At 41.3% G+C, this 22035-nt stretch overlaps 1 protein-coding gene across 5 annotated transcripts in view; it reads left to right on the top strand.

Moving 5' to 3' along the window:
* CENPC (centromere protein C) overlaps nt 1-22035 on the top strand; it is a 274172-nt gene that overhangs the window by 208431 nt on the left and 43706 nt on the right. For 3 of the 5 annotated variants that reach the window (XM_073542563.1, XM_073542570.1, XM_073542556.1), the window contains 2 exons: nt 14494-14565; nt 14731-14879. In XM_073542563.1, the coding sequence (XP_073398664.1) occupies nt 14494-14565; nt 14731-14879 (221 nt within the window). Of the gene's footprint in view, nt 1-14020; nt 14262-14493; nt 14566-14730; nt 14880-22035 lie in introns of those variants that run through there. The other 2 variants (XM_073542574.1, XM_073542581.1) reach the window with 2 other exon arrangements.

Here is a 22035-nt window from a genome sequence, read left to right as displayed (position 1 = left end):
AATAAGTTGTATCCTTCTAGTCTTGTATTCCAATCATGTGTATCGTCCCACCAAGTTTCAGTGATTCCAATGACATCATATTTCTTTTCCTGTGTTAGTAGTTCCAATTCTCCTTGTTTGTTGCTCATGCTTTGTGCATTAGTATAGAAACATTTTAGTTTGTGATTGGTTTCTCTTTCTCCAATATTTTTATTAATTAGATTCTTTTGTCTTTGTTCTTCCTTTCCACTTCTAATAGCAGAGTTCTCAATAGCATTTGTCAGGTGTATGGGCATTACAAGTATAGGAGACCCACTCCTTTAAACTGGGAAAACATTTTTCGTAGGCCATCATCCGCATTTAATCCAAGGGGGGATTGGGGTGCGTGCAAATTTGGGGCAGGCCTTGCATTCACTTCATGGGCAAACTTTCTGGTAGTTCAAAAATCATAATGGGAACTTTGGTTTCATGTGGCCATCCAAGACGTTTGGTCCAAGTGTTATTGGGGTGCTTGTAACTTCGGGGCAGGGCAGGCCTTGCATTCACTTCATGGGCAAACTTTCTGGGAGTACAATAATCATGATAATGGGAGTTTTGGTTTCATGTGGCCATCCAGTACGTCGGTTCAAAGGTTTATTGGGGTGCGTGTAACTTTGGGGCAAGGCAGGCCTTGCATGAAATGCATAGGCAAACACTATGAGAGACACATTTTCTTTTAATGGGAACATTTTTTTTCATGAGGCCCTCCTGTACGTCTCGTCAAAGGGGTATTGGGGTGTATCCTAATTTTTGGCAGCCCAGCCACTCACTACATAGGCAATAACGGTATAGGGGACCCACTGTTTAATAATGGGAACAACAATGCATAGCCGATTTATGGCTCTCTAAGAAAAGTGAGGGCCGATTGCTGAGCCTATAAAAATAGACTTTGTGACTTTCAGAGTCCCTCCTTCATAAATGAAACAGGATGTGTCTGATGTGTCACACTCCACATGGCCAGCTAAGGTTGTTAAGTTGTTAAAATTACATTTAGTAGTGAATGCATTTGTATTGGTTGAAAGCAATGTTACAGTGGAAAAACACTTCAAAATCGCTACTTGTAAACATAGCCCAAGGTGTGGAGGAGCATTTTTGTTTTGAGTTATTTATTTTGCCTTAGAGACAAATTATTACCCTGGAAAGGATGTTCCTTAACATATTTCCCAGGAAAATTCATTTTGGCTTTGTTTTTGTATGTTTTAGTGCGCGCCTGTAAAAGTGGGCGTAATACTCTGACAACATTGTTCACAGCTGTGAACTGGGAGTCAGAAATGCTTCCAGGAGTATCCCCCATGATGTTCCCATGGCATCTGAGCACTGGTCCCATCGATTTCAGACATTTTTAGACCCTAAAAGGACCCCCGGGGGGGATAGTGGCAAAAATGCTCGGCTTTCCCATAGACTTACATTGGGCTCGTTGCTCGGGTTGAGTACCCGAGCATTCTAATTTGCTTGACCCAAGTAATGAGCACCTGAGCATTTTAGTGCTCTCCCATCACTTGTAGTAACTCAGCGGATTCTGAGTGAGATTTTGTTTTTTTGTGACATACTGTACAGACAGAATGAAAAAATCAACAGGTGAAGAATTCGTTTTATTTATTTTTCACGCCATTCCTCATGTGGTATAATTTATAGGGTGACTTTATTCTTCGGGTCTGTGCCAGTACAATGATCCCAGGTTTATTTTTCTAGTTTTTTTTTGTTTGGTTGCTGTCATACACTAAAAGACGCTTTTTATTGCAAAAAATAGTTTTTGCATCACCAAATTTTGAAAGCTATAATTTTTCCATGTTTTGGCCCGCAGAGTCATGTGATGGTTTGTTTTTTGCGTGACGAGTTGCCGTTTTTATTGTTGCCGTTTTCGGGCACAGGACTTTTTTTTGGGGGGGGGGGGGCAGGAATTAAGCTGTTCCACGTGTGCTAAAATTGATGAGGCAATTTTATTCGGATCAGTACAATTGCAGCGATACCCCATTTATATCTTTTTATTTTTTTTTGTTTATGCTTTAGAGCTTTTACGCAATAAAAACTATTTTACAGACAAGATAATTTATTTTTGCATCGCTTTATTGTGAAAGCTATAACTTTTTTTTATTTTTCGCTGATGGAGCTGTGTGGCTGTATGTTTAGTTATATTCGTCTTTCTTAGCGCGTTTTATTCCACTTTTTGTTCGGCGGTATGATAACGCATTGTTTTTTTGACTTGTTTTATTTTTTTATGGTGTTCACTAAAGAGGTTAACTAGTGAGACAGTTTTATAGGTCGGGTCATTGTGGATGCAGTGATACTAAATATGTGTACTTTTATTGTTTTTATTTTTTTCATTCAAATATTTATTTATGGATACAATATATTTTTATTTTATTTTTTATTTTTTTTCAAAAAATATTTTTACAATTATTTAAAACATTTTTTTTTTACTTAGTCCCACTATGGGACTTTCTTTTTTTGCAAGCTGATTGCTTCTACAGCATGGGGATGCAGTAGCATCCCCAACTTCCAGCTCTGCACTGACAGAGAAACTTGCTCATCATGCACTGCGCATGATCAGCAAGTATCCAAGCTCTGGTGACCCAGATGTCGTCATGACGATATTGGGTCGTCATGGCAACGATCAGGACGGTCTGCGATCCTAAGGCAGAGGGTCTGTCAGTCCTCTGTCTGCTCTCGAAATGCTGCAATCTCGTTCGATCGCAGCTTTTTGAGGGTTAAAGTGTGTTGGGAGAGCTGTATGACCACTCCTGGCACTTAGTGCTGGCTGTCAGCTGTCAAAATCAGCTGACACCTGTTGGCGATTGCCCGCACACCACCCTTGTGCGCGGGCGATCGCGCAGACTTAATAATTCATCCCTGGTCAAATAGGGCCAGGTCACATGGATGGATTATTACGTGTAAGGTCGGAAAGGGATTAAAAGTTGTTAAGAAATTTTTCATTTTTCCAACAAAATTTACAAAACCATGTTTTTAGGGACCACATCACATTTTAAGAGACTTTGAGGGGAGAGGGGAGGCTGTATGACAATAAATACCCTAAAGTGACACCATTCTCAAAACTGCACTTCTCAAAGTCATCAAAACCACATTCAATAAGTTTATTAACCTTTCTGGGCCTTCTCAGGAATTAATGGAATGTGTAAGGAACAGTTTTTCTTTTTCTTCTTTTTTCACAAAAATTTTATTTAGTCCCAAACTTCTTATTTTCACAAGGGTAGCAGGAGAAAATGCACCATAAAATTTGTTGTGACATTTCTCCCGAGTACACCGATACCCAATGTGTGAATGAAAACAGGGCTCTGAAGGGAAGAAGCCCCATTTTAATTTTTAAACGCAAAATTTGCCAAAATCATTAGCGGACACCACGTCGCATTTGGACAGCCCCCGATGTGCCTAAACAGTGAAAACCCACCCACAAATGACCCCACTTTGGGAACTAGACCCCTCAAGGAATGTATGGTGTGGTGGTCACCTTGAACCACTAGTTGATTCGCAGAAGTTTATAATGTTGAGCTGTGAAAATAAAAAAAATATATATTTTTCCCACAAAATGTACTTTTGGGTCCAATTTTTTTTTTAGTTTCACAAGGGGAACAGGAGAAACTTCACCATACAATTTTTTGTGCAACTTCTCCTGAGTACACAGATACTGTCACTGATATACCGCAATGTAGAGGAGCCAGGAGACCACAGCGTCTTATTTCTCCTACTCTTGCACTGTTTAGAAACACTTCACCTTCAAATTAAATGGTGCAGGCTTATTTTAGCAGTGCAGAGGTTAATCTGCTCAGTTGAGAGCTCTTGGAATCTTTCCTGCATTAAGGCTCTCATCTGTTCACTGTTAGCCACTCCCATCCCCCACTTCCCATTTTTTACCTCTGTTTGTGTGCGTATAGTTGTATGATTATTTTCCTTTATCCCTGTTTGTATTACTTGTTAGTCTGGTTTCGTACGGTACACTAGTACTCCCCTCTTCACTGGGTGGGGGGAATACAAGGGGAGAACAGCGGAAAAGACACCATTGTAGGCATTTACTACAGATCACTCTTTTTGCATCAATTGGCCAGGTTCTCCAAAAATATGACATGGTGGACTTGGGAGATTTCAAGTATCCAGATATTTGTTGGGAATCTCTCTGAGGCAAAACGAACACGTCAAGCAAATTCTTATCCTCTTGCGTCATGACAACTTTATCTTTCAAGAGGTAGGGGAGAAAACAATGATCTTCTACCTTGGATCTAATCCTTATGAACAGGGAAGAAATGGTAGAGGAGGTAAGAGTGGCTGGCACCCTAGGCGTTAGCAACCATGCTATTTTAGAGTTTTGGATAACTAGAAGAGGAAGACCTGTGAAGACTCAAAAAAGGCAGATTTTAAGAGAAAGAGAATCAGAGGGATCCAATGGCTGGATGGATAGCCATAAGGAATAAAAGTGTCCCAGAAGGATGGGAAATTTTGAAAAATGATTTTCTCCAAGCACACTCGATAACAATTTTGAAAAGAAGGAAGAATAAGAAGCATTTAAGGAAACCAGGATGGATGAACACAGATCTTAAACACATGCTAAAAAGGAAGAAATAAATGTTTATCAAATGGAAAGAGGAAGGCATATCTAAAGAAGAATATAATGCAGTCTCCAGAACCTGCAGGTCTCGAATCAGATAATCTAAAGCTGACTGAATTAAGGCTTGCAAGCGAAAACAATAAAAAAAGGATTTTGTGGATACGTCAAAAGTTAAAAAAAAATTGATATATGCTATAGGATTTTTACAGGATAAAAATTATGAAATGGTAAGGAAGGATGTTGAGAAGGCCAACTTTTAAATTCCTATTTTGCATCTGTTTTCTCTCAGAAAGGAAATGTACCATCAACTGATCTTCATTGTCCTATTAAAGGAATAGAAGAATCCAGGATATCTATAAACAGAAAGATAGTGAGGAAACACTTAGCATAAACAATTTCAAGTCTCCAGGTCCAGATGAATTACACCCCAGAGTACTAAAGGAGATAAAAGAAATTTTTGAAACACTATCCATAATCTTTGAAGATTCTTGGAGAACTGGAGAAGTCCCAGAAGACTGAAGACGAGCAAATGTTCCCATCTTCAAAAAGGGGAATAAGGTGGACCTAAGTAACTATAGGCCAGCGAGTCTGACTTCTGTACCAGGAAAGTTCTTTGAACAAATTGTTAAACAATCATGTATGTAAGTACCTGGATAAGAATGAAGTGATTAACCACAAAGGGTTTGTAACTAATAAGTCAAGACTAACTTAAATTCCTTCTATGGCAGAATCACTGACTGGGTGGATCAGGGAAATGCTGTAGATATAGTATATCTTGACTTCAGCAAAGAATTTGATAAAGTATCTCACGCCATCCTTATTGCAAAAATGACTAAGAATGGAATGGACAAGGCAACTGTTAGGTGGATTCATAACTGGCTTAGTGATTGGACCCAAAGAGTGGTTGTAAATGGCTGCACATCCAGTTGCAAGAATGTCTCAAGTGGGGTACCACAGGGCTCTGTCCTGGGCCCTGTATTGCTCAACATCTTTATCAGTGATTTAGATGACGGAATTGAGGGTAAACTGATGAAATTTGCTGGTGACACAAAGCTAGGAGGGATATCTAGTACAAGAGAAGAGAGAGAGGATTCAAAAAGATGTAAATTGGGGCAGTGGACAGCAACAAACAGAATGGTTTTTAACAGAAAAATACAAAGTACTACATCTGGGAAATAAAAATAAAAGCATATACAAAATGGGGCAATAGGGCTAAGCAACAGCACATGTGAAAAAGGCTTGAGTATACTAATAGATCACAGACTGAACATGAGTCAACAGTGTGGTGCAGCAGCAAAAAAGGCAAATACAATTCTGGATGTATTGGCAGAAGCATACAGTCTGGATCACGTGAAGTCATTATTGCCCTCTACTCCTCTTAGGTCAGACCTCATCTGGAATACTGTGTCCAGTTTAGGGCACCACACTTTAAACCCTTAACGACCGCCGATACACTTTTTAATGGCGGCAGTTAAGGGTATTTAAACCACAGCGCTGTTCATTAACGGCGGAATAAGGGTATAGCACCCCTCAGAGTCGGACTTTCTATGGGGTCTCGGCTACTGGGGGTAGCTGAGACTCCAAAGCGCATAATTTGGGTCGGTTTTTACCAACGCCGGTGTTGCGATCGCAGTTAACGGTACAACGGCGACCACAAAAAAAGGCAGATTTTCCATTTAATTTCTCTGTTGTGATCGCACATCAGAGGAGAGAGAAATGGGGTCCACCGATACCTCCGTTGTCCCTGGATCCTTCTGTATCGTCCCGTGAAGTCCCCCAGGCTGCTGCTGTCTTCTTCCGGGAGAAAATGGCAGGTGCATGCGCAGTGCGCTCGCCGAGATCTGCACCCTGCAACAATAGGAAATTTTTCCTATTAGTTTATTTTGATCACTGTGATAGGCCCTAAAAAAAAAATAAGTGAAACACCTTTTATCACTCCCCACCCCTTTTATCACCCCCACCCCATTGGTTAGCTAAAAGTTACAAAATAAAAAAAAAAGTATTTCCATTTTGCCATTAGGGTTAGAGTTGGGCTAAAGTGGGTTGGCGCTAAAGTGAGGGTGTGTTGGGGTTAGGGTTGGAGTTAGAATTAGGGGGTTTCCACTGTTTAGTTACATCGGGGGGGGGGGGGGGGGGCGCGCATGGTGCCACCATTGATTCCAGCCAATTTTGCGTCCAGAAAGTCAAATGGTGCTCCCTTCCTTCTGAGCCCTGCCATGCACCCAGACAATGGCTTTTTCCCACATATGGGGTATCTGCATACTTAGGAGAAATTGCGCAACAAAGTTTGTGGTCCATTTCTCCTAATACCCTTGTAAAAATAAAAAAAATTGGTTCCAAGTTTTTTTTTTTTTTTTTCTACAAAAAAATTAAAAGTAAAATGTTCATTTTTTCTCCTTCCCTGTTGCTTTTCTTCTCGTGAAGCACTTGAATTTCTTGAATGTGGTTTTGCGCACCTTGAACGGTGCAGTTTTTAAAATGGTGTCGCTTTTGGGTATTTTCTGTTATATTGACCCCCCCAAACTCACTTAAAATGTGAGGTGGTCCCTAAAAAAAGTGGTTTTGTAAATGTTGCTGGAAAAATGAGAAATAGCTGATCAACTTTTTACCCTTATAACGTCCTAAATAATTGTTTCCAAAATTGTGCTGATGTAAAGTAGACATGTGGGAAATGTTTTTTTATTAACTATTTTGTGTGCACTATTCTCTGATTTAAGGGTACAAAAAATTAAGTTTGGAAATTGCTAAATTTTTTTGAAGTTTGATTTTTCATATATAAATGCAAGTTATATCGACTAAATTTTTACCACTAACATGAAGTGTAATATGTCACGAAAAAAATCAGAATCAGTCGGATGCCTTGAAGCGTTCCAGAGCTATCTAATATATAAAGCTCAAGTGTGTGTATGTATGTATGTCCGGGATAGGCATCCGCACCGTTGCAGCTACAGCCACAAAATTTGGCACAGTCACACGTCTGGACCCAGAGAGTGTCCTTGGCTATGTTGAGAGGCAACATTTTAACCCCCGCGCATTCCAATTCACCAAACAATTTTGCCCCTATCTACATTATGGGGAAAAAGTGTGTGTGTATCAAGCCCCGCCCCTCATTATGATGTCATAATGTTTGCCATGGCGACACTGATGTCTTCATAGGTTGCAAGCCCCACCACTCATTATGATGTCATAGTGGTTGACTATGGGAAGTAGGATGTGTGATGGGTATATGGGCACTGGACTATGGGATGGAGAATATGTATGACGGGTATATGGGCACGGGACTATGGGATGGAGGATGTGTGATGGGTATATGGGCACTGGACTATGGGATGGAGGATATGTATGACGGGTATATGGGCACGGGACTATGGAATGGCGGATATGTATGATGGGTATATGGGCACGGGACTATGGGATGGAGGATATGTATGATGGGTATATGGGCATAGGACTATGAGATGAAGGATGTGTGATGGGTATATGGGCACTCGACTATGGGATGGCAAATATGTATGATGGGTATATGGGCATGGGACTATGGGATGGAGGATGTGTGATGGGTATATGGGCATGGGACTATGGGATGGAGGATGTGATAGGTATATGGGCACTTGACTATAGGATGGAGGATATGTATGATGGGTATATGGGCACGGGCCTATGGGATCGTGGATATGTATGATGGGTATATGGGCATGGGACTATGGGATGGAGGATAATTATAATTTGCTATAACTAACCACAGTTAGTTACTATGCCCGGCAGCGCCGGGCTCTTCAGCTAGTATCCTCATAAAGTGACAGTGGTCAGAATTGCATAAATTGGCTTGGTCATTAAAGGGAACCCGTCACCCCCCCCAGGGCATTTTTCACTAAAAGAGCCACCTTCAGCAGCACTAAGGCTGCATTCTGTGAAGGTGGCTCTTCTGTTTCTGACCCCCATTAACGCCAAAATATAGACTTTTATAATTAGCTCCTCATACCTGCATTCTGTCACAGAGGTATGGAGTGTCCCTCTGTTAAGCTGCCTCCCATCTGTCCATCAAACCCCTCTACAGCGTCCCTGTACCGCCTCCTTATTTTGTATTTGCCGTTACATGTTGTCGGGCGCCTGCGCTGTTGCAACAGTTCTCGGGCATGCGCACTGCTCGCTGCACGGGAACTGCCTTCAAGATATAGAATTAACTGATTTAACCAACATTAGGTTTTTCCTATAGTGACCACATCTGAGTTGGTTCTAATAGTTTTCTGAGCACCATTTTTTCATCTATGCCAACTATTAGTTGGCGGTTTAAGCAGTATCTAATTTCTGTAGCAACTTTTGAAATTTAGTCTGCATGTTAAGAGACTACAGTCTATTTTGGCAAATCAAGGGCCCAAACCCCTGGCGTATTATTATCCTTTGACCACGTTGTGAAATTATGTCAATCGTCACCAATTGCCTATTGTGTTCTTTTTGTTTTTAATTGGGGTCTAGGGTCCTCTTAGGTATAGGATCGTCTGTCTATTGATAGGGGTTCCTTTAGGACATCTGGTAGAAGGGTTCCCCTAGTGGCTGTAGGGTGTTACAGGGCTCCCAGGGTCAGCTATCGTGGAGCCGGGGCGCCATAACATTCCCCCCTAGGGTGCCAACCTCCGCAGCCAGGAAGGTGACAGCCTGGTTGACGTAAGAGGGACTTCTAGCTTACCCATTTTATTGGTAATTTTGGAACACGTTTGTTTTTGTTTGTGCACGTTTTTTTGGTGTGAACCATTGTATATGGTTTTTTAATCAATAAAGATAATTTTTAGGGATATATATGATTTAATAAATGGGAGGAGACACCGATTAGATATTCTAAAAAAACTTTTTGACATTTTAGGTGATCAATGAGTGGAACAGGCTGCCACGAGAGGTAGTGAGTTCTCCTTCAATGGAAGTCTTCAAACAGAGGCTGGACAGACATCTGTCAGGGATGATTTAGTGAATCCTGCTTTGAGCAAGGGGTTGGACCAGATGACCCTGGAGGTCCCTTTCAACTCTACCCTTCTATGATTCACAGACATTTATAACGTTAAGCCGTGAAAATAAAAAAAAATCAATTTTTCCCCACAAAAAATGTGTTTTTTAGCCCAAAATTTTTCATTTTCTTAAGGTACACAAATTCCGAATATGTGGAGTAAAACTGCTGTTTGGGCGCACAGCAGGACTTGGAATGGAAGGAGTGCCATTTGACTTTTTGAATAAAAATTTCCTGGAATAATAGATGCCATGTTGCATTTGATGTACTTAAACAGTGGAAAACCCCCCACAAGCGACACCATTTTGGAAACTAGACTACTCAGGGAACTTATCTAGATGTGTCGTGATCACCTTGAGAGCCATAACTTTTTTTTTTCCGGCCACATAGACATATGAGGTCTTGTTTTTTTGCGGGACGAGTTGTACTTTTGAGTGACCCCATTCATTTTACCACATGGTGTACCGGAAAATGGAAAAAAAAATGTGGAGAAAATGGGGGAAAAAAAAAACACGTCAGAATTCCTTTTTTTTTTTTTTAAGAGGTGTCTTTATGGTGTACATTTTGTGGTAAGAAAATAACCTTGCAATATAATTCTGCTCATTGGTACGATTGCGGCAATAACAAATTTGTCCAGTTATTTTTTTGTTAAATTATTTTAGTGGTGAAAAAAAAATCAGAACTTTTCAAAAAAGCATTTGTGGACTGTCACTATATTTCGAGAAATGTAATGTTTTTGTCGATGGAGCTGTTTGATGGCTTAGTTTTTTTTCGGGCGAGCAACATTGTTTGTGTCATTTTGGGATAGATACGACATTTTGGTTGCTTGTTACAGCATTTTTTGTGTGGAATTCCAGCAACCAAAAAAAGCATTATTTTGTGTTTTTTTTTATTTTTATTTTTTCCATGGAGTTTACTGATCAGGTTAATTATTTTTATATTTTGGGCAGACTTTTCTGAATGCACAACATAAAGAAGGATATTTCCAGCGTCTCCAGGAGATAAAATAATAATTGCTTTATTGAGAATATAAAATATTCATACCATCAGGTAAAAACGACATAAAGAGGCGTATGGAGGGGAGCAATTTCCTACGCCTTTCCGCCTAAGAGGGCTTAATCATGGAATGCATAAGAAAGGTCTCCAAGCAAATATTTAAACACATCAAGAAAACAGGTGAACCAATTAGGTGAAAAACACACCCATTCATTTAGCATGAAAAAAACAAAAAAAAAACAAAACAAATTTAAATCAACTGTGCAAAGGATGGAGACCAACACACAAAAATTGTAATGACAAAAAAGAACAAAAAAAGAAGGGAGGAAAAAAGAAAGAGAAATTTTTTTTTTTTTAAATACTAGTGTATAATGTAAAACAGTTAAAAAACACACATTAATGTTATAAAGAAGCCATATATTTTGATGGTGTTATAACAAGAGTCTTGCGATTTACAAACAATTTATGTACAATTTATTGACAAAAAGGGAAAAAAAAAAAAAAAACACAAAAAAATATAACATTTTCTTTTTCTTTTTCCCTGTTTCTTCTTCCTGCTTTTGTTTCCCTCTTCCTACTTATATTCCCTTTTCTTTTGTTATGGGGAAAATAGGGTAACATGGAAGAGAAAGAGATGCCTAAGAATACTGCATGATTAGATCTCTCCTCTTATTCATACCATGCGGCACTCTAGTACCCAATTTGTAAATCCAGAAAGAGATTGAGAATCTTTCTGCGGTGGTCCCCTCCCCTAGTTGGTTTGTACACCTTTTCAATGCCAGTGAATGTAAGGGAATCCAGGCACCTATTATGAATAGTAACAAAGTGCCTCGAGACTGCAGAAACATTTACTGCGGAAGGATTTAATGTATCAGACATATGTCTGCGTATCCGCTGTTTAAGAGGACAAGTCGTACAACCTACATATTGAATTGAGCAAGAAGTACATTCAATAAGATAAACAACATTAGGGGTATTACAATTAATAAAATCCCTAATGTTGTAAGTTAAACCAGTAAACATAGAAGTGAATGATTTGCATTTCTTGACATGTTTACATGAAATGCAAAAATTATGCCCACAGCCAAAAAAGCCAGTACATGATAACCAATTTTTAGAATTACTTTTTTTATTATTATTACTGACTACTAAACTAGGTGACAAAATATGGGCTAAATTGGGCGCCCTTTTTGCTACGAAATTAATTTTATTTTTTTCTAGAATATGGCAGAGTAAATTATCCTGTGATAAAATCGGTAAATGTTTTTGTATTATTTTTACAATATCCTTGAATTGCGGAGAAAAATTGGTAGAAAAAGTTAATTGATGATTGATATTGTATTTATTTTTGTAATGATCTGAAAAAAGATCCGATCTATCAATTTGCTTCACTATCTTTTGGGCTCTATTCAGACACCAGTTGGAATACCCCCTATGTTTAAGTTTAGTAATAGCTTTATTAGTTTCATGTGGGAGAAGATCAGACCTAGAACAATTACGTTTAAGTCTGATCAATTCTCCAATGGGGATATTTTTCACCGTATGTGGAGGGTGACATGAACTGGCTAACAAGATGGAATTTAAGTCAGTTTCCTTATGGTAGGGAAGAATGTCAATTATGTTGTGGTTACCAAAAAGAGTCACATCCAAATAATTGATGGTATACGGATGGACTAAAAAAGTAAATTTAAGGTTAAAAGAATTTGATTGAGATGATTTATGACGGAATGTGCTATAGCAACATCTCCCTTCCAAATAAATAATAGATCATCAATATAACGTGTATAAAAAATTATATGTTCTGAAAAATTATCATCATCAAAAATATAAAATTCTTCAAAAATGGCGACCACAATGTTAGCAAAAATTTTTTTTCTTTCTTTTTTCCTCCCTTCTTTTTTTGTTCTTTTTTGTCATTACAATTTTTTTGTGTTGGTCTCCATCCTTTGCACAGTTGATTTAAATTTGGTTTTTTTTTTTTTTTTTTTTGTTTTTTTCATGCTAAATGAATGGGTGTGTTTTTCACCTAATTGGTTCACCTGTTTTCTTGATGTGTTTAAATATTTGCTTGGAGACCTTTCTTACGCATTCCATGATTAAGCCCTCTTAGGGTGAAACGCGTAGGAAATTGCTCCCCTGCATACGCCTCTGTCGTTTTTACCTGATGGTATGAAGATTTTATATTCTCAATAAAGCAATTATTATTTTATCTCCTGGAGACGCTGGAAATATCCTTCTTTATGTTGTGCATGCACTATACACCCGGGTCAGGGTGTTTCCGTGCGTCGGAGGTGTGATCAGGAGTGAAGAGGGGTGAGCTGAATACTTCTTGTTTGTGTAGACTTTTCTGAACACTGCAATACTACGTGTATATTTTATTTTATTTTAATGGTGGGAAAGGGGCATGATTTGAACATCACTTTTTTTTTTTAAATTTTTTAACTATACTTTTCAAAGTATTTGATAGTCCTCCTAACTTAAAGCTGTGATCGTCTGATCGTCTGTACAAAAATCAGTCTCTTCTGAAGCCTGGCCACAGGTATGGTTTCAAAGGACCTTTGCAATGATGAGGACGGGGGTCTTCACCAGATCCCCATTTGTCATAGCAACCCATCAGCGACCCGCAATCACAGGATAATAATTGCAGTGGAGCTTTATTCCACCCGCAATTGTTAGAGGCAGATCCTGGCTGTAACACGCAGCCATGACTTGCCAGGTATGGGACGGAATTTCTTTAAACACCAGTTGCACCGTACACATGTCGTATGTTGTGAAGGAGTTGAGCTTTTTTTTCCACTATATTTGTTAGTTTCCCTAAGGGACTTGAACCTGCCATCATCTGGTATTGCTGTATACAGCACAAGTGATCAAAGTATTGCTGCATAAGGTAAAAATCAAATTCTCCTCTGAAGCCTGAGCACAGGATGGGTTTCAAGGGATCTCTATAATGACAACCTCTGAGGTCTTCAACAGACCATTGGCTGTCATAGCAACCCATCGACGACCTGCGATCACGTCACTAGCTCGCTGATGGCACATAGAATGATGATGTGGCCCCATGCCAGCGCATGGTTGCTTGAGGCAGGTCCAGGTTGTAACATACAGCCAAAATAGGAAAATGGTTTAAGCATGTCAGTGTGAAATACGTGAAGCGTGAACAGCAAAATGGTTGTAGAAATTTAGGAAAATAACACAAGAGACGCTTCGCACAAAATTTGGCTAAAGGCTTTGTGGCGGAGCACTCCGCCCTTCACCATGTGGTGATTTTAATCACATCTAGTCACATTTAGGTCCGACCGACCCATATACTTGATCAGAAAGATGAAATTTTTTTTTGTGTTAAGAGGTTAATGGGGCTAATCTGCAAAAGTATGTGCCTACTTATAGTGGAGATTTGCAGATGATGACTTAAAAGGGCTGTTTCCCTTTTTTTTTCATGAATGTTCTAGCTGCAGGTTATTATAAAGAAACAAACTTCACTGTATTCGCCATCCCTTTGTCCACTTGAGTCTCCACCACTTCTTCTGGTACCTGACATTGGTGACTGGCTGATCACGCCGACAGCATGGCAGCCAATCACTGAATTGAGCGTTCTATCAACACTGGCAAAGCCACTGAAGTCACAAGCTGTCAACTTGACCTCCGTTCCACAGCCTATTGGGGACACCAGAAGCTGTGGACCCAGGGAAGGTGAGTACATTGCCGTTTGTTCATCATAACCTGCAGCCGGGCACTGAAAGGGGACAATCCCTTTTAAAATGACTATAACTTTCAATGGGAAATTGCACTATAACGTGTTGATATTGGGTTGTCTTGTCCTTTGTCTGTTTAGCACTCAATACATGTAAAGCCGCATCTTCACCTAATCTCTTGTTTACAGCACATTCATTTTTTTGGATTAATTATATATATTTTTTTCTAGAAAAATATAAGGAATTATTTGCACGCTGTTCGATTGTTTTCGATCCAGAAACACGAAGTGATGTGCTTGTTGGTAGGTAACTTCTTAACAGAATGTACATTTAGTTGTTGGAGAGGTAGCCAGCTGTCCTTAGAAAATTTTTAAACTAAAGTGATGGACAAGCTGTTTTAATAAGTTATATATAGTTGCTCTTGTGTTACTATTTTCTTAAATGTATAAATTGTTATTTTATGACAGATTGCATTTCCCAGGGTGAAGAGAGTGCATTTTTTGGTGGTGATGGCTATACTTCATGGAATAGCTTTAAAAACCGTTTATTTAACACGGGAAAGTTAATTATCGCCCCGAAGAAATTCACCACAGTGCGTGTTTCGATGTCTGTTATGGTAAGTATTTTTAACTGAGACAGAAAGAATGATGATATTTTCTTCCAGTGGTTAAAACACTGGTGCACAGCCAGATTACATGGTTAACCCCTGAGGCTTTGTTCACACTTGGCTGTTTTGCTACCACTGAAAACTGCAGCAGCCTATTGCTGCTGCAGTATTTCCACCAATTCCCTGCACAGTCACTTAATCTTGCATGGGGACAGCTGTTTCACTTGCAAGACCATATTGCTGTTTGTAATGGTCCCGAAGTTTTGTAAGTGAAACTGCTGTTTTCTTGCAAGATAAAGTGATTGTGCAGGGAAACTATACAGATTGTAATAGCACAGGGCTGTTGCGGTTTTCAACTACAGCATGACCATGAACACTGTCTAAATGACAAAGGCTCGTTTAATCTAATAGGACATGTCAGTTTTATGTGGTAATTGCTCCGTAGTGCTTCAACAGTGGTTCTGAGATTGTTTTTTCATTACTTGTTTTACTTTGTTGTTGGTTGATTAAGTCAATATATCTTGAAATTGTTTGTGAAAATATTGGAAATTTTGACAAATTTGATAAAGTAGCAATACCATAACTCAGTCTGTGAATAAACCAAATTACGAAACTCGATATGTTTTCCCTTTGATGGTCTCAAGGGCTATCAGTAGTATAATACAATGGTACTTCACTTATACTGTCAGTAAGGAATCATTCTCAGCTAGCACATATAGAAATAGAGCAATAAAGTGGTGTATACACCATGGTACTTAGCTTGTGCTATTAGTAGGAAGTTGTCCTTGATAAGCACATGTTAAAATGGAGTAATGCATTAGTGGTTTAGTGCTGCTCCATCCCGTTCATGTCAAGGGAAATTGCTTTGGCTGTGATATCCCACACTAAGCCTCATAATTTGCTTTATTCACTTAAGGCCCCGTTACACGTATCAATGTCCCAGCGATCCCACCAACGATCCGACGTGGATGGGATCGCTGGGACATAGCTAGGTCAGGACCAGTGAGCAAGCTGGTATCCAAGGTTAACAGCGGGTATCTAAGAGCCGCGTGGCTCTTAGATACCCGCTGTTTACATTGGAAAACAGCGTCGCTGATCGCTGGTCTCTCACTGCCACACGCAGCGATGCGCGTTGGCCAGCGGGAGACCAACGATCAAAAAATGGCCCAGGATGATCCTGCACGATCAGCGATACCCGGCGGGGGGGGCATTCGCTGATCCATGTCACACACACACACACACAGCGATATCGCTGGTGACACACATTAAAGATTCTTAGGAGCCAGGTTATATTACATGTGCACATGTCACTTAATCATCGTATTGGTGTGGGTTGCACCTGTGGACATAAAACTAAGCATATGGGATATTTATAGCCCTGTAATCCATAGCTTGTATATAATGAACTATTGTAGTTTGTTTGCATTTGGGCTGTAGAGTCAACAAGTCAAACCACTGACTCCAACTCCACAGTCCTGGTTTGCATGTACCATATAGTACTATTGTTTGGCTGTGTTTGTTATTTGGACAATAGTCCAGATCTTTGTTCCTTTACATAAACTCCCTGTGATGGACTCAGCTTCTGCTGAGCCCATTTTTTGAGTGGACCCTCTGGGTCGTGGCACCGACCCACCGAGGGCGAGCTGACCTTGTGAGGAACCACCCCCTTGTCAGGGGCAAGACCAAGGGGGTGAGCCACCACGACTGCTGGGACCAGACGGCCGGCTCAGGGGGACACTATGTGAGTGTCTGACGACTAGGGACAAGCAGGAAACAAGACAAGATGTAAGTTCAAGGTATCTTCATTTAGACAACTGCAGGAACATTCAGTGCAAACACGGCAAGGTGCGTGCGTGGGCACGCCAAGGTCCAGGCAAAGGCACAATGGCATCGGACTCCAGACAGCTGGCAACGATCGACATGATCAGGGCATCAGGCTGCGGACATCAGCTCCGGACATCAGGCCACAGTCATCAGGCTTACGATCTCTGGCAGCGATCGGCAGGTTCCGGGCATCCAGCAGGCAAACCAGGGTTCAGGCAAGGAGGCACGACAGATCTCCAGGCATGATGCGTGTGAGGGAACACGCCGAGATCCAAGGCAGGATTCCAGGCAGGGTGCGTGCTAGGGGGCACACCAGGGTTCAGGGCAAGGTGCAAGGCAGGGTGCGTGTGTAGGGGACACGCCATGGGACAAAGCAAGGTGTGTGTGTAGGGGACACGCCAGGGTTCAAAGCAACAAACAAGACAGGGTGCGTGTATAGAGACACGCCGAGGCACAAGGTACAAGGCAGAGTCCTGCGCATGCCAAGGGGCACACCAGGGTCAGGTTCAACATACAAGACAGGGTAAGGTTCAACATACAGACAGGGTCCTGCGCGTGCAGAGGGGCACACCAGGGTTCAAGGCAGGGTGCGTGCTAGGAGCCACGCCAGGGTTCAAGGCAGGGGACACGCCTCACTGGCCAGCGCACACGGCTGAGACACAAGCACGTGACACGACTAAGGCACAGGAGGCGGGCAAGGGCAATTTGTCACGTATGCCTGTCCTGAGTGACACGACTCAAAGGCCGGTAACTAAAACAACAGGACTGACTAGTGACACTGTCCTGTGTGACGCGACCAACAGGTCGGTACTGAAACAACAAGACAGGGGGGAAGGAAAACCAACAGGGCAAGGAAAAGACAAAGCAAGGAGCGGAACCTGAAGAGGAACATAGGCAGAAACAGAGTCAGGTCAGAGAGAGAACAGAGCTAGCAGCGGAGCGTAGGCCGAAGCCCAGAGCCGGGCCAAGGCAGAGCCTTGGGACTAGTCAGGAGTGTGCTAGAGAGCACAAGAGGACAGAGTCTAGCAGCGGAACGTAGGCCGAAGCCCAGAGCCGGGCCAAGGTAGAGCCTTGGCACTAGTTATGAAAATGTGCAAGAGAGCACCAAAGGGCCGAGTACGGAAAACCAGGCAGAGACAAGAAACATGAGAGTACTACAAGGCTCAGAATAGCAAAGGCCAGACATGGCGAAACAGGCAAGGCAGAGAACAGAGGAAGGACTACAAGTCAAATAATAGCTAAGGTGAGACATAGCAAAACAGGTTAAAGCAGAGAACAGCCGAAGTACTACAAGGCAAGGCAAGGACAAACATGGCACAAGAGACAACACAAGACATGGCACGAGACAAGAGGCAGAGTACAAGCACAGAGCGTGTGCAGAGACGCACGACAGGGCAGAGTGCAGGGGCACAGAATACAGGGAGCGACCGAGCAGACCAAGCAGCCATGCAGGGAAGCAACACAGTAATCAGGCCCTGACCATAGGGAGGGGCGGTCTGATATAGCACCTGCAGTTCTGGGTCAGGGTCATGGAAGCACTTCTGGTTCAGATCCTCCAGGATCATAGAGCGCCTCGCTAGAACAGCCTGGGTAGAACCATAGAGCAGGTCACATGATCAGGAGTTCCAGGAATACAGCGGATTGCAGAACCAGAGCAGGGCTGGAACATAGGAAAGGTCACATGATCAGGGGTTTCCAGGAATACAGCGGATTGCAGAGTCAGACAGAGATGGATGGTTACCCAGCAACAGCGTGCAGCCATGAGGTAAGGGGCACGTGCACACTGCTCCAGGCAACTTGCAGCATGGCGGACATGACACTCCCCCTCTTTTTCCCTTATAGACTAGGGCCTACTGGGGCATAAGGAAGGAAGGGCTGACCTACAGGGGTTGTCTACTACTAGGAACAACCCCTTCTTAATTTTAATGTTTGGCCCCCATCAAATAATAAAGCCTATACTCTCCTCCCGTGCCGTTGCTGTTCCCGCGTTGTCAGCACTCAATCTCCCATGGTTCGCGTGCAATTATGACACGTGATGCTGGCACCCAATCAGTGCTGGAGTCACGGTTTCCAGTTTTGAACAAGTTGAACATGAAGAGGAAATCTGGGCTGCAGCTCAACTCGGACATCCTCTACTTGCTCAATTCAATAGGAGGTAGGGCGGCCAGTGTCACCAGCACTGATCAGGTGCCGGTGTCGCAACATCAACACGGAAGACCGAGTGCAGACACTGCTGGGAGAATGGCACCAGCACTGGAGGTGAGTATAGGCTTTTTTATTTTATGGGGGCCAAGTGAAGGATTTAATAAGTAGTTGTCCAAGTAGTGGACGACTTCTCTAAGTGGGGGGGGGTGCCAATCCAACATTAGGGTGCTAACCTCCGAGGTCAGGCAGGGCATTTTTTACTTGATACATCCTATTATCCCCTAAAAAAAAAAAAAAAAAAAAATCTAAAAAGGTCAACAGTGATCATCTAATCCTTTTTTTCTGTGTAATAATTATGTATATATATAATTTATTTTTGGCCGTCTAAGGCTAGTTTCACACTAGCGTTCTCGGGCGCAGGGCCGCCGCCTAGCTCCGGCCTCGGCTGCGCCCCCTCCGGCCAGCTCCTCCTTGGATCGCATGACGCTGCATGCGATCAGCGTACCGTATATTTAGCGTGGGTACGCTGACCGTGCGCTGGTTGTGTGTTGGTATGATTTTGCTGGCGCTGCGCCCTTTTGGCGCTGCACCCAGCGCACAAAAATGCAACACAGCACGTTTTTGTGCGCTGGGCGTAGTGCCAGCAAAATCATACCAGCGTACCCAACGCTAAATATACGGTACGCTGATCACATTCAGCGGCATGCGATCCTAGGAGGAGCTGACCGGAGGGGGTGCGGCTAGGGGCGGAGCTAAGCGGCGACTGTGCCCGAGAATGCTAGTGTGAAACTAGCCTTTGTCAGGTAGATTAACCTATTTTTCCACATTTTTATCACATGTATTTGAGGGTTTGTGCGTACAAACTTTCTATGGTAGTTTTAAATAAAATAATGTTTTTATAGTGGTAGTCTTTTCTGTGATTTAGAAATTGGACCATATACCATATTGTTACCTACTTTATTCTGAATGCGGTGATAACCCACATGTGGTCATAAACTACTGTTTAAATAAATAGGACAAAAGGGAAGAAGCGCTGTTTCATTTTTGGAATGCAAGTTTGGCTGTATTTTGCATAGATTGTCACACTTTCAGAGATCCAAAGATGCAAGAACTGAAAATCCCCATAAATGACTAGATTGAAAATGATACCCATTAACATTTTACCTAGAGAGTTATTGAGTATTTTATCAATGCCGTTGTTTTATGAAGTTAATGCATTGAAGGTTTGAAAAATTAGAATTTGTATTTAATTCACAGTTCAATCACTTTTATGATTCTTTCTTGTGCAGTTTCAGAAACATACTTCACATTTTATTACACCGATTCTTTTGTGTTCACATAATACATCCAATATGGCCCCAATATTCTTGGACGCATGGCTGTGCCTAAAATAGATGCTGAATCAATTGGCTTTCAGGGTTAAATTGATTCAATTCCAGGCCCCATTCTTTGTTTAGAGGGGCTTGAACAATAAAATCCTTCCAGGAATTAACTCCTAGAGGGAGACATGCCCCTAAATAAGCATTTTCTGTTTATACAACTTTGTATTGCTAACAAAGCAACTGTCCCACATTTGTTTAGATTATAGCCTGAAAAATAAACTCTACTGGAGACAATGGTTATATTTTCACAATATGGAGGAAATTGCATCCACCTATTGGCAAACCAGGGTTCCCAAGATGAAAACACCAGTAGGGCTAGAACAGTGGTTCCCAAACTTACTGACCTTGAGAGCAACATTCAGCTCTGAGATGGTCACGAGTCACATCTAGCTCACGTCCCCCTCATAGTAGTGACACTCAAAGCCCACATTATTGGTATAATGATAGCACAGAAATCACACCAAGGCAGTATACCTAGATCCAGAGGTTCCCACCTTTATCCCATTCAGTATTCTCGCATGAAGCACTCCCAACCACACTGTTGCACCCAGCTTCAGGTATTTCTTCTAACAGGTAGTATCATCTAGTTTCTAGCTTAGCATAATTAAATTATTTTTAAGCCTACAAGGCCAGTATATGTGCATCCAGATTTACTCATGTGCGGGGCTACTCACAAGTCACCATCTGGAGACCCCCTCTTCAAAGCTTTTTGCTAGACCTGGTGCTATTGCGCCAACCTGACGGTCTGCCAGGCGCACACCACTGACTCCTGTGTCACAGGTTGGCTAGGATGACGTTTTTATTTTTCATAGTAGCTGGTCATACAAAGAGATAAGTGACGTGGTGCACCAAAACCCTGCCTAGCAAGGCAGGAATTGATGTGTCACTAAACAAGCAATAGTTCACAGAATTGTCAAACTATTAACGGGAACAAGAGATTCCGCAAAATCCACATTATAAAGGGGGTAATAATTTATTAATATGGAACATTCCTTACACACAGAATGCGTGTGTTCTCAGCTTAATTGTTCTGCTTCCAAATTGAATGTGGGGTCTTAACGGCCGGAGAAATCGGAGTACAAATGCAAGCAATTGTCTCTCAAATGATTTCTGATTTATTTCCAGAAGTGTACAACATTTTATAGCAAAAATCGAGCTGTCTCATTGCATTACATCATGGGTTTTTTTCCAAATTACTGATTATAACAAATAGCAAATTACTATTGATCTCATATGTCCTATATCTACTATATAATCATTATGCAACTGATTATTGTTTCTCGTCTAGCCTAACCCAGTTTCGATGAGACTAGGTGGATACAGAAATAAGTCTTAGAGAACCAGAAATATCTTACAGCTACATGATTCTAATATTCAGCAAAGCGTCCATATAAACTTATAGGTTTGATTCTTGTATATATTCACATGCCATATATTCTCCCCTTAACACTTAGAGAACGTTCAAATTTCCTTCCCATATCACCAAAGAGTAACCTGAATGGAAAGAAAAGTTGTGTAGCAATATGGTCATAAAACCAGTCAAAAGAAACAAAGTGGTCACAAATGCAATTTGTGGCTAATAATGTGTTTGAATAATAACGTTTGGTATGTGATGATAATGGCATTTGAACGAATTGTCCAATACCTGAATTTTTAAGAACACCTGTGAGGATCCACGTTTTGGGCAAGAATTTGTCTGAATAATAAAAATGTACGCGATCAAGGCCTTAATCATAAAAGGTAAAATGTGTTCCACTAGTAAAAATATACTTTTCTTTTCAGTAGGATCCAGAGATTATTTAAATAAAAGGGGA

The sequence above is a fragment of the Dendrobates tinctorius genome, unplaced genomic scaffold, assembly GCF_039654945.1.
Source record: "Dendrobates tinctorius isolate UK_male_01 unplaced genomic scaffold, ASM3965494v1 ptg000011l, whole genome shotgun sequence".
Taxonomy (NCBI): Eukaryota; Metazoa; Chordata; class Amphibia; order Anura; family Dendrobatidae; genus Dendrobates; species Dendrobates tinctorius.
This window is presented reverse-complemented; position numbering and strand designations above follow the sequence as displayed.